The 14,217-nt window shown below is 40.0% G+C and overlaps 1 protein-coding gene across 1 annotated transcript in view; it reads right to left on the reverse strand.

Moving 5' to 3' along the window:
- LOC108787500 overlaps positions 1 to 14,217 on the reverse strand; it is a 176,851-nt gene that overhangs the window by 105,176 nt on the left and 57,458 nt on the right. The window contains exons 24-29 of the mRNA XM_018557073.1: positions 13,131 to 13,295; positions 10,283 to 10,435; positions 8,340 to 8,422; positions 8,008 to 8,155; positions 7,187 to 7,300; positions 2,772 to 2,849 (exon numbers count right to left, since the gene is read on the reverse strand). Of these exons, the coding sequence (XP_018412575.1) occupies positions 2,772 to 2,849; positions 7,187 to 7,300; positions 8,008 to 8,155; positions 8,340 to 8,422; positions 10,283 to 10,435; positions 13,131 to 13,295 (741 nt within the window). The remainder of the gene's footprint in view (positions 1 to 2,771; positions 2,850 to 7,186; positions 7,301 to 8,007; positions 8,156 to 8,339; positions 8,423 to 10,282; positions 10,436 to 13,130; positions 13,296 to 14,217) is intronic.

Consider the following 14,217-nt stretch of genomic DNA (forward strand, 5'->3'; position numbering starts at 1 on the left):
ACTCCCCTCCACAGCGTCATAAGCACAACAAAGACTTTCTTTCCCCAAAAGCTATCAACACCTCAGGGGAAATATTTAAAACAAGAAATAAAACTATATACATGTCTTATGAAGATTTGACATAAACTCATACGGTAACATTGTATAATAAATATTATAAAAATCACTGTCAAAATTATAGGCCTATATCTCTTATTAATGTAGAAAATATACACAAAAATTATTGCAAATCGTCTAGGGACCTATATACCATCAATTATTCATAGAGATCAAGTAGGATTTGTCCCTGGCAGAGAAGCCAGGGACAATACTATTAAGACAGTGACCCTTATGAGATATGCAAACGCCAACAGACTCCCACTATTTTGAGTTGAGTTGGGCTTTTTTGCTCCAGACATTGTTACAGATAGGCATACCCAGAACGGTAGTAGAAAAAATTATGGCCCTATATAAAAGACCTACCGCAAGAATCAGGATAAATGGCTTTCTTTCATCTCCTATTAATATTCAAAATGGTACTAGACAGGGATGCCCCCTATCACCAATGCTATATGTCTTAGCCATGGAACACCTGGCTGTAGCAATCAGGGAAAAGCCGTCAATCAAAAGGGATCCACATCCTAAGGGATCAATATAAAATAGGACTTTACGCAGATGATGTATTATTGTATGTAACAAACCCAAGAATAGGGTTCCGTCATTGTTGGAAGAATTCCGGAAATTTGGGTTGGCTAGTAATTTTAAAGTTAATCTCCAAAAGACAGAGGTACTGAATGTAACACTATCTGATGAGGAAGTCTCCCACCTGATTGACAGCTTTCCGTTCAGGTGGCAGACCTCAGCCATAAGATATCTGGGGATACTTCTCCCTAAAGACCTAGCGGAACTCTATGATCTTAATGATAGACCTCTGTTACAGTCTTCTATCGCACAAATGAAGAGATTGACACCCTATAAACACTCTTGGGTAGGTAGAATAGCTCTATATAAAATGGATATACTTCCTCGTTTTTTATATCTTTTTCAGACCTTACCTATAGAATTACCGGCCTCCTTTTTTCATCAAAATCGCTCAGCACTGATTCAATACATATGGGCAGGGCGCTCTCCTAGAATAGCATATGATATTTTAATAAGAAGGAAGGAGGGGGGAGGGTTGTCCCTTCCAGACCTGAGAACATACTATAATTCCACACTATTGGCACATATACTGGATCGACAGTTTAACGATATAAATAAGCTATGGGTCACTCTGGAGAGGGAGATCTCCCCTATCCTTTTTCAATACCATGGATAGAACCCGAGTTAAGACCACAGAGGCAGGACCTCCCCTTCTGCGTGCCTCCTCTCCTGAAGATATGGGACAACATGGTAAGAAAAAAATCAGATCTCCACTATTGGGGGACCCATGACTCCTATCATGGGGAACCCAATATTTAAACCAGGGGAATCAAAGGGACAGTTCTTACAATGGACTTGCTGCTTACCCTCACCTATAATAGATGCTCTTACATTAGTAAATCTGAAGCCAATGACTTCTCTGATAACCGAACAAAGGTGTGGATGCAGTCAATGGTTGCAGTATTTTCAGCTTAGAGCCTTATATGAAAGTTTGCAAGAGAAAGCTTTAATACATAAACCATTGACTTGGTTTGAGAATATGTGTTGTCAGAAAGAAAGACCAACTCACATGATTTCTATATTATATCAGAATTTAATGAAAGAACGATTCCCTACAAGACCCTACTTTATGACAACATGGGAGAATGATTTACAAATCCCCCTCCAAAGGAGGAAATACAAAAATCTTTTATTATGACTTATAAGATATCTATTGCCGCCTCATACCAAGAGAAGGGGTACAAAATCCTATCTCGATGGTGTAAATGTCCGACCAAACTTCATAGAATTTTTCCGATAAAATCATCAGTGTGCTGGAGATGTGGGAAGGAGGAAGGAACCTATCTTCACGTATGGTGGAAATGTGAACATATAATGCCTTTTTGGGAATATGTTTTTGAAATTTATAGCCAGGTAATGGGCACTAGAGTGGATCCATCACCTAAAATAGCTCTCCTTTCAATTTTTCCAGGCTCGGTAAAAAAAAGCAAAAAACAATTTAGATTTTTTATAGCAGCAGCAAGAATATTGATTCCACGATACTGGAACACACAGAGAGTTCCAAATATTAAGGAATGGGCCATGGAAATCAATAAGATTCAGAGATAAAAGGTTAAAACTAACTGTATATTGTGATCATTAAAGAAGACACCTGTCTTCTTCAATGATCAACACCTGGTTGTGACTAATAGCTTATGTGGATTGGAGCAACATTCACCATATTTATTCCCAGATCATTTTTTTGTACAAGTCATTCAGAATTGTGAAAGCTGGTTGGATGACCAGTGAAATGTCTTCAAGAAAAATACAGCAAGTCTAGTTGCCTTGACTTATTTTTTACAGATATACTTTGGTAGTAATGTTAATAGGCTCTCAAATAGCTTTTTAAATACTTTAATATAAAACCCTGGAAGTACCATACACACAACAGAATTTACCTAATATATTTACAATTTTTAATGTTTTCCTCATTCAGAACATTTGATGCATTTTGTTCTTGTTAATAGGACAGGCAGAGCTTCGCTGTGGTCCTAAAGAATGTTGACAACCAGGGGTGCCACCTTTGGCAAAACAGTGGCCCCCGACCTTCAATACAATAAACAGGATAGCATTTTTTTTTTTACATTCTGCAATTACAAAGGTGTAAATACCTTAGGTAAAGCTTCTAGAAGGAAGCCAATAGCCAAAGTCACTATCATAACAATTAGAGCAGAGATAAGACCAGAAATCTGCAACGATAAAAATCAATGAATTTATGTTTTGGTTACTGTTGTGAAGAAAATGGCAGATTCAAAAAAATAAATGGTTATTTTAGATACACAATATGATTTTTGCCTCGTCCAACTAACCTGCAGTCTCCACTGCCCTCTGAAAAAGGATCCAATGAGGTACTCCCACCTCCTGAATGCAGTTTTTTTTTGCAATACATGGGTACATGGTTGCAGCATGGTCCCATTCATTACAATCGACAAGTGCTACTGTTTTTCAAACTCAGCATGCTATATATTTTTTGCCACCCTGCACCAGAAAGCACCACTGCCATGACAATGCATACAGCACTGTGCAGTTTTACCACCCCCTTGCCACCTATGTGAATAGGACCTAGAACAAATAAGTCAGATTCTTTGAAATCTGCAGGTAGCCATTGTTAACTTCTACTTCTGAAAAGGCTAGTTTCCTGGCTGTCATGATGCTCTAATGCTTTACTATTTTCTGACTCATTTTCTGACTCACATCCATATGCCCATTGTGATTTCCAACATTTTTCTGAACATTCGCAAGTCCATCTGTGTTGTCCCCAGGGATCAGTGGTTTATTATTTCGTCTTGAGAAAATAATCTTTGATACTTTGCCATCTCTTTTATTTCTATACACATCTACCCCAGGGATAATGCGCTTTGTTTATTGTCCACTGTTTATTAACCTCTGTTTTGGACCATATATCTGGATGCAATTTGCTCCCTGGACTCTCAGTATTAAAGATTTCATATAAGGCCCTTGTGGTTTGTGGTTACCATCCGATTTCACTTGTTGCATGTTTGTTACAGATCAATGACTCAAAAAGCATTGTAACAACTAAATTAGTGTGACATCTGAGTAACTAGACTTTTCAGAAACAATTATGTATTAGCAATAGCATCCTCAGGCTCAGCACAGGTTTTCTTTAAGGATGAATTGTGCACCTAACCCCTAGTTAACCCTAATGCTGGTCATACATATGACACTTTTAAAACCCATTCACACCAACATCTGAGCACAAAAAAAAAACTACCACCAACAGCTTCTATCGGACTGAGAAACAATGTTGGTTGCCCTGGTCCATTTAGTTGTTTTTGTGACTAAAAATGGTTGGAAGGAAGATGCTGCACTCATTACCAGGGTTCCCATGCAGATATGCAAGCAGATGCTTGAAGTGACTGTGCATGGCGCCACCAACATGAAGATACTTGAAGAATGTCACCAGCACACCAGTTTCTTTACAGCAAATGAGTGGCCGTGCAGGGTCCCCTTCATCAGGCTCAGAGATGACCATGTCATCTCTGAGCCTGATGAAGGGGACCCTGCATGGCCCCGAAAGCACTGGCAAAACGAGACAGCATGTATTAATAAATGACCACTCATTTGCTGCAAAGAAACTGTTGTGCTGTTGACATTCTTCAAATAAAAATGGTTGGAATTGCACAAAAATTAAAGGCCAGCAAAATCCCTAGAAACGTTTTGTCACAACTACATCAGTAAATGTGTAGCCATGCCGAGCTGTAATGTGAAAGTTTGACCACATGAAATTAGTGAACACCTGTAATTAATATGAAAATTAAATTTTTTTATTGCATCTATACCTATAGCGTATTATTATTTTATGATCTGTAAGTACTCTATTATAGTTGGTAACCCACCACCTCCAATCCCAGCAAGGTATACTTACCAGTCAGTGCTCTCACCATCTTCCCGCTGCAGGAGATTATCCGGTGTCAATCTTTAAATGGTCAGATGTCATATATACTCTAGATTTACCCAGAAATCACCATACATTGATGCCAAATCATTCACTTGATTACTTTACCTATAGCAGCCGCTGTTCCCTTAAGGTAGGTGTGCCTACTGGTACTTGGATGTCCACAGAACTTAGACTGTATGCCCTGGCTGGTTAACACTGCAGGTTGCCTCCAGGTTTGGACTGGAGATAGAGGCGATGACAATAGAGGATTCCAAGGTCAAGCTAAGGTCAAGGCTGGCAGCTGGCAAAGAGTAATCCATGGACAGGCCAAGATCAGGGATGGCAAAGAGTAATCTGTTGACAAACTGAGGTCAGGGCTGGCATAGAGTAATTTGTAGACAGACTGACGTCAAGGCTGGCAAAGAGAAATCTGTGAACAAGCGGAGGTCAGGGCTGGTTGCTGGCAAAGAATAATCCATGGACAGGCTGAGGTCAGGGCTGGCAGTTGGCTAAAAGTAATCCGTTGATGGGCTGAGGTCTGTACCAGAGAAAGACAAGAAGATCTCCAAAGACAGGATGTACAGAGACCAGGCACAGGCTAGTGTAGAATGAACTATCACATAGCACAAAGGAACAGGTTAGTAATGCTTAAATAGGGCACCACCAGAGACAAGGCCAATCCCAGAGCTGGAGGTGTGTGGTCAGATTTATTAAGCCACAGCTGACTAAGCTAGTGATGCAGCCAGCAAGACACACAGAGGCTGGATAAGTTAGCCCACACCTGATTGAGACTGGGCTGCAGCCAGCAACACAGGCTGTTTAAATTATACAGGGCAGGGAACTCCAAAAAGCAATGTGACCAGCATACTCACCATTAGAAATGAGTCAGCAGAGCTATCTAGTAGTCATGTTACCATTTGTCTGACACCCGTGGGGTCTGTAGTGAATACAAAGATTGTTGGCCCTCATCTGTCATATGAAGAACACCAAGTGCGAGCACTATCAGGCAAGACACTGCCATTTTCAAAGCAAAGCCATCACAGTAAAATAATGCATCTAGAGTAACATCAGGGAGACACTTCACTCCTTGGCTGACTGGAGGTGCTACCACAATCTATATTATCCAGCCTAAAACTACAGGCAAAAAATGTTTTGATCTAGCAGAGTGGGAAAAATACATAATTTCTCCACAGGAAACCAGGAAAAACTGAGGCTACATAATAATGATGATGTATACTCACCAGATGGAGATGTCCCCTTTGCATCCTTCTGGTTTATTTTTTATTTTTACTAACAACCTAGTACTAGATACTCCTGCAAGTGACAGTATACTGTAGACACATGAATACAGCATATGCTCATCAATGATCGATGAAGCAAAGTCTTTAATCCAGAGTGATAATAGCTGTTACTTAGAGACAATTTATTATAGGGGTTGTTACATAGTTAGACTGGTTGAAACAATACCATCAAGTTCAACCGATAGAGAATAAAAATAAGACAGAAAAACCTCTATAGACAGAACCCTATGCTCTTAGTTAACCACAGTTGACAATTTTACCCAATATTTTGTTGTACTCAGTTAACAATCAACTGTGTATAGAAATATGGTGGTTAAATTAAATCAATGGTCTTCTCTACTATTTTCTTACTTCTCAGATTAACTATATAAGGGCTTTTGATAAAATATTTAATCCAGAAAACAGATGGAATATTTGGAAATGTAAGGTATGGTAGTGTATGAAAGGAGAATGAGTGTACTGCAATACAAGAAGTATAAACATTTGATCTTATTTCAATAAAAATAACTCTAAATGAAAGTCATGGTTTTGTTTATGGTTATGATTTAGTTTGGCGACTATGTTTTTTTCTTCTTTAAAAAAAGGAAAGATTACATATGTTATGTGTCCTGTTTATTGTTATATATAGTGTAACAAGGACACTCCACTGTAGACCGGAGGTGCAAGTCAGATGCAGTTTATTTGCTTTCAAAACGATAGATAACACGAAATCCAACATAAATAGCTTGCTGTAGAATAACAGATAGGGGCTCACCAATCCTCGAGTTGTCACGTACACTCAAGGTGTCCCAGTCTTTTAACAAGTCTCTCTCGCAGCACTGCTGCTCCGGCCTCAATCTTAGTCGCAGCACTGCTGTTCCGGCCTCAATCTTTAGGGCCACTGTCTGGTTCCTCCAGACAACAGCAATAACATGCCAATCCTCTCAATATGGTTCACAAACCTGCTGCCCTGGCCTCCACACTGACTCCGGGGTGGAGCTCTCCTGACTCACAGGTGGGGCCCTGAACACATCCCAGCACACACTTCATGAGGGATGTAAACAGGTGCACAATCAGGTGCTGGTCACCACCAAAGCATGGACCCAGGAATGGAGACTTCTTCCCACCCAGAGCTCTAAGAAATCTCCTGGCTCCAGGATCCCAACCTTGATCCAGAAAACCCAGAAAGAACTGAAAAGGCAGTTCTCTCCTGGTACCAGTAATGTCTTCCTGGAGCCACTCAGCCCCTCTGGCTGAGAACCCTGGGTGACTTTGAGGCCACCTAACACCGTGGTATTGCCTCACAATGCCACAATAGTCAATAAAACCTATTACAACAAAATGGTACCTGGGATTTCCCTCCAGTGCTTTCCTGGACAGCTGACCTTGACAGGGCTGTGCTAACTGCAAAACCTTTAAAACAGCCACAAAATATGTTCCCTAATCCAAATGCCACTAATTCCTGAAAGAAAAACACATTTATATATCAAATTAACATTAATTGAGAAGTATTTTTTTTTATATATTGATCATATAATACAATTTATTGTACACATAAACCACATGACTCCAGCAAAAAGTGTTTAAAAAAAAAAAAAGTTGGATAGAGTAAACAATGATTTGCTCATGTGTCAGGTTTTCTTGCTGCCAGCATTCATGTTGAGATTTCCCTTAGTTTCCTGTCCCAAGGGCAGACTGCAATAAAAACCTGACAAGGTTCTAGACTTTTGCCATTCTAATATTAAATTGGCTTTATTGCTGCTTGTATCCATATACTAGAAGTTTCCCCTTACTTCCTGTCTTGGTGACCACTGAACAGAAATTACAGATTTTTCCACTGGGGACACAGACCACAGTAAACGTCTGGGACAACTTCTAAAGGGAAACCTCAGGCAAACATCTAATTACACACTTACACAGATGTGTTAACTCTTTTACCCAAGAAGATTACTTTAATACCTACTGGTTCAGATTTACTGCTTCCTGGATCACCTCTGTATTAGTTAGACGAAGGTGATGATACTCTTTGAATACTTGTATCACCTGCCCATCTTTGCAGTGTACCAGAGGTGTGTAGGTCACAGGATTGGCTGCAAAGAACTACAAATCCTTTGACAGCTAAACAGTTAACATATTCGAATAGTGAACTCTTGAAAAAGATTAGATTACCTGGTTTCCATTTATGGGGTAATCATGTTTGATGGAATAGACTCTGGCGACTGAAAATCCAACAGCAAAGGCCACAATAGCAATAGTGAAACCCTCAGCTATACATTCTTGGAAAATGGATATGCTTGGTGTTATAGGAGGCTGATATCTGCATATAAAAAACCACAATAGTATTTAAAAAAGCATGTATGTGGGGATATGTATATGTATCAGGCATAACTAGTATTGGCAGGGGTAAACTATGCACAAGACATGGACACCAAGGAACAGTCCAAGCAGGGCTGTCCACTGCTAGCCTTTCCCCTGTAACAGATATATGTCACTGCACTTACCCACTTTCTAATGCTCCAATTATCTGCACATGAAATTTCCTGTTGAAGTCAAATGCATATGATATGCCAGTTGCTAAAACAGTCTGTAAGAAAAAACACAAAACAGATTATTTAACCTTTTTTATTACAAATATTTCCTATAATGTAAACAAACAGTTAATGTATTAATGCAGGTTTCTAGAACAGAACCATTGTGTTTATAGATTTAGGATAACACATGCCAAAAAAAAGTTATTTGTTATCTAACCCTTTTGCTGGCAGAGCCATTTTTGAGTTTTCTGCACACATGTTAAAATGCAAATTTTAGGCCTGAAGATTACTAAAACCCCCACAATTATATATTTCCTGAAAATAGAGATCTTGTTTAAAAGTTTATATCACGTTATATTAGCTCAACTGTTTATCAAACCCAAATTTTCAATACAAAATACACTTAAGGTCATTTTAATTATAATTTTTTAATTTTTACTTAACTTTATTGCCATCACATAGGGGGCTCAAATGCGTCCTGTGAGATAACACTTTAGTGGAGACAGGTTCTCTTTATGGAGACATTAGTGATCTATAAGACCCCATTAATGTCACCATTTGCAGCCCTTTTTGGCCATGGAATGACAACTCAGAAACCAGAAGTGATGAAATCATCTTTGCTTCCTGGAACTGAACAGTTGTTCGCTGTCCTGGGCTCTCTGGGTGGGGGAGGGCAAAGCCTGGAATCATAGCCACAAGTGTCGGGGGGTTGTAGAGATCTAAGAGCTTAATACAAATTAGTAAACTAAACATGAGATTATAGTCCATCACGGGCGTGAGCTTGGAGCGGTGACTACTTTACAACACACACAGGGACCATGGGGAACAAAAGTAGCCACCCTCCAGAAGAAAGGATGACATCAGCATAAATTCAGACATGATTTGAGGATCTGCAGCTGAGTGATACACAAATACATTTTTGTTAATAGTTAGGGTACTTGAATGCATTTTAAATAATGTAAGTGCTGATATTAATGTAATTTTCATATAGGAATAATGTTTTAAAAATACTTTGCAGCAAGGAGAGGATTTTTTACATGCGGTTTTGAGGGCAACATAGAAAGTTGAGGAGGACATGATTTTTTTCTTTTAGATTTAGCTTGGCTTACATTCAGCACCACCATCTGATTATATTTTAAGAAAGGCCTTTCTTCAGGCAGTTGTAGCAGTATTGCATGCTTTGTCATAAAACAATAATAGATTTGCCTTTAACCAGTGGTTAGAATTTGGCCAGCTGTTCCCTAAGGCTGTCCTTGTTCTTGCTGATGCAAAACTGTCCTTCTAGTGCCCAATTTCTATCAAACTCTTAAGAATTGAGAGGCTTCAGTTGGTTCAGCAGGCTAAAAATTGGCCTGCAGCAGGGCAGTTTTAATAAAGGAGTATTGTTTGAAATGTATTCAAGGCACAGTCGGGTATGTTCATACAAGAATTTAGATTGTCAGCTCAGAGATGTTAGAGTTGTCTAAAATTGGCCAGCAGCAGGATAGTTTTAATCAGGAAAAATAGGCCTAATCAGTCTATGGCTAACTTTTCTTTTTACTATGGAGATAGGGGGTGGAGTGAAAATGAGTGCTATAATGTGAGCTGCTTTTGGTGTACACTGTTTTTCACTTTCAAACAGTGCAGTGACATGCTAAGAAGAAAAGGCATTTCTAAGAATAGAGGATCACCAACAAGTGATTCAAAGAAAAGTATTGTCGGAAAAAAGGTAGAGTGTATTTTCCTTCTACATGACTCTGATCTGGATATAGCCGCTGCTATTGTTTGGAGTTTGCCGCTTGCTGGCTACAAGTGGTAAATATGAAATACTAAAAGGTAATTTCAGGTTTACCTAATTCAATTACATTTTACAAATACAAGTTCTATCTACAGAATTTCTACACGTTTATGTTTATGTTTGCAACAGGGCTTACCATTATTAGCTCAACAGGGATGGGAAAGGGTATGTTCATCCGATATCGATTATTCAGTTCTTTGACAATAAGGACCACTGCCATAATAATAATTGATGTAGCAAGATCAACCATGTTTGTACTATTTATCTTCTGAAAGATGTCCTCTAGTGTCTGCAAAGACAGAAAGACATAATCATATATGAGCTCTAGTAAAGCTCAACTGAACCTTCAGTTTAAATCTTTCCAAAGCAGCTACAGCCTGTCCTCTGCCATCAGCTGCAGCGTGGGATCTGTGCTCTCAGTGGAGAAGCAGTGGTCTCTCTGCAGAGGCCTAAAACCCGCCTTACTGAGTCACACATGCTCTGCAATCAGAAAAGCTGATGCTCCTTGCTAATTGCCCTCTGCAAAGAGATCACTGCTTCCCTACAAAGAGCAACGGTCCCACCCTGTAGCTGCTGGCAGGGGACAGGCTCTTCTAACAAACTGTAAGACTTTGCACATCTTTTGTTTACCTGGAATGTATTCAGCAAATTTAGACTGAGTTTAACTGGGCTTTAATAAAGGAAAGCAAAATACAGACAATATGCAAAGTGCAGTAACCCAAAGAAGCCAATCACATGTTAGTTTACTATAATCAGAAAAGTAAATAGACATCAGGGGTGTGGAAATTTAAAAAAAAACTACTTGTCCAAGGGCTAAAGCGGGGGCAGAATCTACCTGTCCCTTGTGACAATCTACTTGTCCCAATAAAAAAAAATGAGTTTTAATCAAAAATAGGGATGCACCGATATAGGTTTTTGGATATCGAGTACGAGTACTGATATTTTGCTTTTGGTACTCGCCGATACAGCGTATTGGTGCTTCCGTTGGCATGGAGCAGGCTTCCCGGGCAATCAGGAAGCTGGGCAGTGGGTAATTACATGCTACCCAGCTTCCTGATTGCCAGGGAAGCCGACTGCATGTTGTTTGGCCGACTTGATTGTGATTGGCAGGGAAAACGGCTTCCCAGCCAATCAGGAGAACGGGCGGCGAGTAATGACCTGATTGGCCGGGATGCCGGCTCGATGTTCAGGAAGCAGGAAAGCGACTAATGACCCACCTCCCGATTTCCTGATTGGCCAGGAAGCCAGCTCCTTGCTGATTGCATAGGAAAAGTTGGCTCCATGTTCCCCTACGCCACTGCCGGTCAGAGGAAATCTTCCACTGACCGGAAGTTCCAGTATTTGGAAAGGTATCGGAGCATATACTCTGTATTGGTGCATCCCTAATCAAAACTGTATTTGACTGTACTAAATAGCGCTTCTCATTGGTCAGCATGGTCACCTGTCCACGCTGATCAATGAGTGCTTGCAATGTGCGAGCGAAATTCAAAATGCATAGGGCTGGACTGCGGTACGGGGTACAAATAGTACACCTGTACTGGCGGAGGGTAAGGACTGTTCGCTGAAAGGTAAGTATAGCCGGGGGATGTGTTTGGGAGAGATCGGGCCAGATTTGATCGGATAATTCAATTTTCCCATATTATCTGGGAAAGTGAACTTACCCTTTAATGCACATTGTGCGTGTAGGAGAGTTCTGCTGCCTGGCTACCACAATATGGCACACAGTGGAATGGCGGCAGCACTCAACGCACACACACAATGTCCTATGCATGCGTTTATTTGCATGCAGATGGCGGGGTTGGTTTAACATTTTTGTTTTTATTTACTTTATCACTTTTATTTTTATATATTTTATTAATATTTTATAACTTTATCATGTATTTTTATTCATTATTTTTTTTACTTTTTTCCCCCACTTAATTTTATTCCTATCACATAGGGGATAAAAAATCCCTTATGTGATAGTTTGGAGGTGACAGGTTATCTCTATGGAACCTGCCCTCCAACACAGAACAGATGTTCTGTGCAGTTCCTGACAGCTGAGATAGGTGGCGCTGTGATCACAGCGCCATGGTCTCACTGATAACACAGAGCAGACGAAGAACAGAGGTTCTCCGTCTGCTCTACGGCTCTATGGTGAGCTCATGTGCCGTGGTCACAGGTCCCATAGAGGAGCGGGGGACCCCGCAAACCACGGCGGCGGGGGCCGGACACGATTGCTGCCGCTCCTTTCATACAAGTGATCTGATCAGATTACTTGTATGAAAACGAGCGGCGGTCCCACGCTGTACATTTAGCTCTGCTTGTCCAGAGCAGGGCTAAATGTACAAAAAAACTACTCACCCGGCGCCCGAAACTGCCTGTCCCGTCGGGCGATAGGAATTCCACACCCCTGGATATATATATATATATATATGTATATATACAGACATTCCTCGGTTACCGACTTACCTGCTTTGCGACCACTCGCACTTACGACGGACCGCTGATCAACCTCTGACCTTGCGCGTCAGTGTCAGTGCGACGTGTCGCCGGCGGAAGTGATGTCCTCTCATCTTCACTGCGGGTCCCGGTAAGTATTTTCATTGCCCGATGTACAGTGCACTGTTCGGTACTGTACATCTGCAACACTATACAGTACTGTACTAATGAAGTAGAGTACTGTATAGAGTTCCTCACTTAACGACCAATTGGTCGTAGGAACGGAACTCGGTCGCTAAGTGAGGAATACCTGTAATATCTTGATTGGCTGCTATATGATACAGCAATTTGTACATTGCTATTCCTCTTTGCACCACCTTACTGAATAGAAGTGGACCAGGAATACTATGAAATTAAAACAATGATGATTCATACAATGATAATTCTTACATGATGTTACATTCTATATAGCTAAACAATAGCAGTATTTAAGTTTCCTTTTTGTGAAAAGATGCATCAGACATGCAGATTGAGAAAACAACTGAAAACATGAAGATACTCACGAAGAACAGTGATAAAGGTCCGCTGAAGTTTGATATCTTTATTCCAAGTATAAACTTAAGCTGAGACACCAGAACATGTATAGCAGCTGCAATAGTAAAGCCACTTATGAGAGGATCTGACAGGTAGATAACTATAAACCCAGCTTGTAACAATCCAAACACCAGCTACAAGAAAACAAAGAAGTAACATTCAGCACATTTTGTTTCTCATTATCTGTTTATATTTTTATATTTTTTATATTTGTAGTCCCCTTCTGGACATGTGGCCAGGTATGTATAGAGGGATTGCTTTCATATTGGTAAAAATCCAAATATCCCATTGATCTCAAACATAAGCAATTAATAGTGTAAATACTGTTTTAGGCCTTGTTGACACCACATGTGTTAGCCTTGTTTTCTTTTGCCATTGTTCACAGCAATGCGCTGCATTGGGGCGTGCTATAAAAAAATGAAGCAGACAGCATTTTACCACACCGTGCTCTAGGTAAAACTATATTGAGAACATAAGGATACAACAAGAGATTAGATGAAAGGGGATTCAATTTTAGAGTATGTAAAGGGTTTTTACTGTGAGTAGTAAAATTGTGGAATTCCCTTTCACAGGCAGTGGTATCCGCTGATAGCATTGATAAATTCAAGAAGCTTGCAGATGAGTTTTTTTCCACTTCATATACATGGGAAGTATTAGAGCCATATACTGAACTGCAATGGATGTAGACAATGCACCAGAGCACATACAAAAATGCACCACATGCCAATGGGTATGTGTTGACACGCACGCTGTGGGGTGAACCAATGCTTCATGACAGCAATTTTAAGAATTAATAAAGAAAACCGTAATAATATTTTTTTCTTAAAGTAAATATAAAATAATCAAATTGCATGTACCATTCAAGCTTGTAGTTTTAAGGATTAGTTTTTTTCAAAGTTGTATGAAAAGGAGGACCCTTTCCCCACTGTATGGTATTTAAACTTTTGTGTCTTTTATTGATACATATCCCCTCTGCTCTGCCAGTGTCCAGCTCCCCATGCCCATTGTTTGACAACTGTTTGCCCATTAGCCAAAACTGATTTTCAAGATTATTCA

This window comes from Nanorana parkeri, unplaced genomic scaffold, assembly GCF_000935625.1.
Source record: "Nanorana parkeri isolate BGI_ZX_2015 unplaced genomic scaffold, ASM93562v1 scaffold265, whole genome shotgun sequence".
Taxonomy (NCBI): Eukaryota; Metazoa; Chordata; class Amphibia; order Anura; family Dicroglossidae; genus Nanorana; species Nanorana parkeri.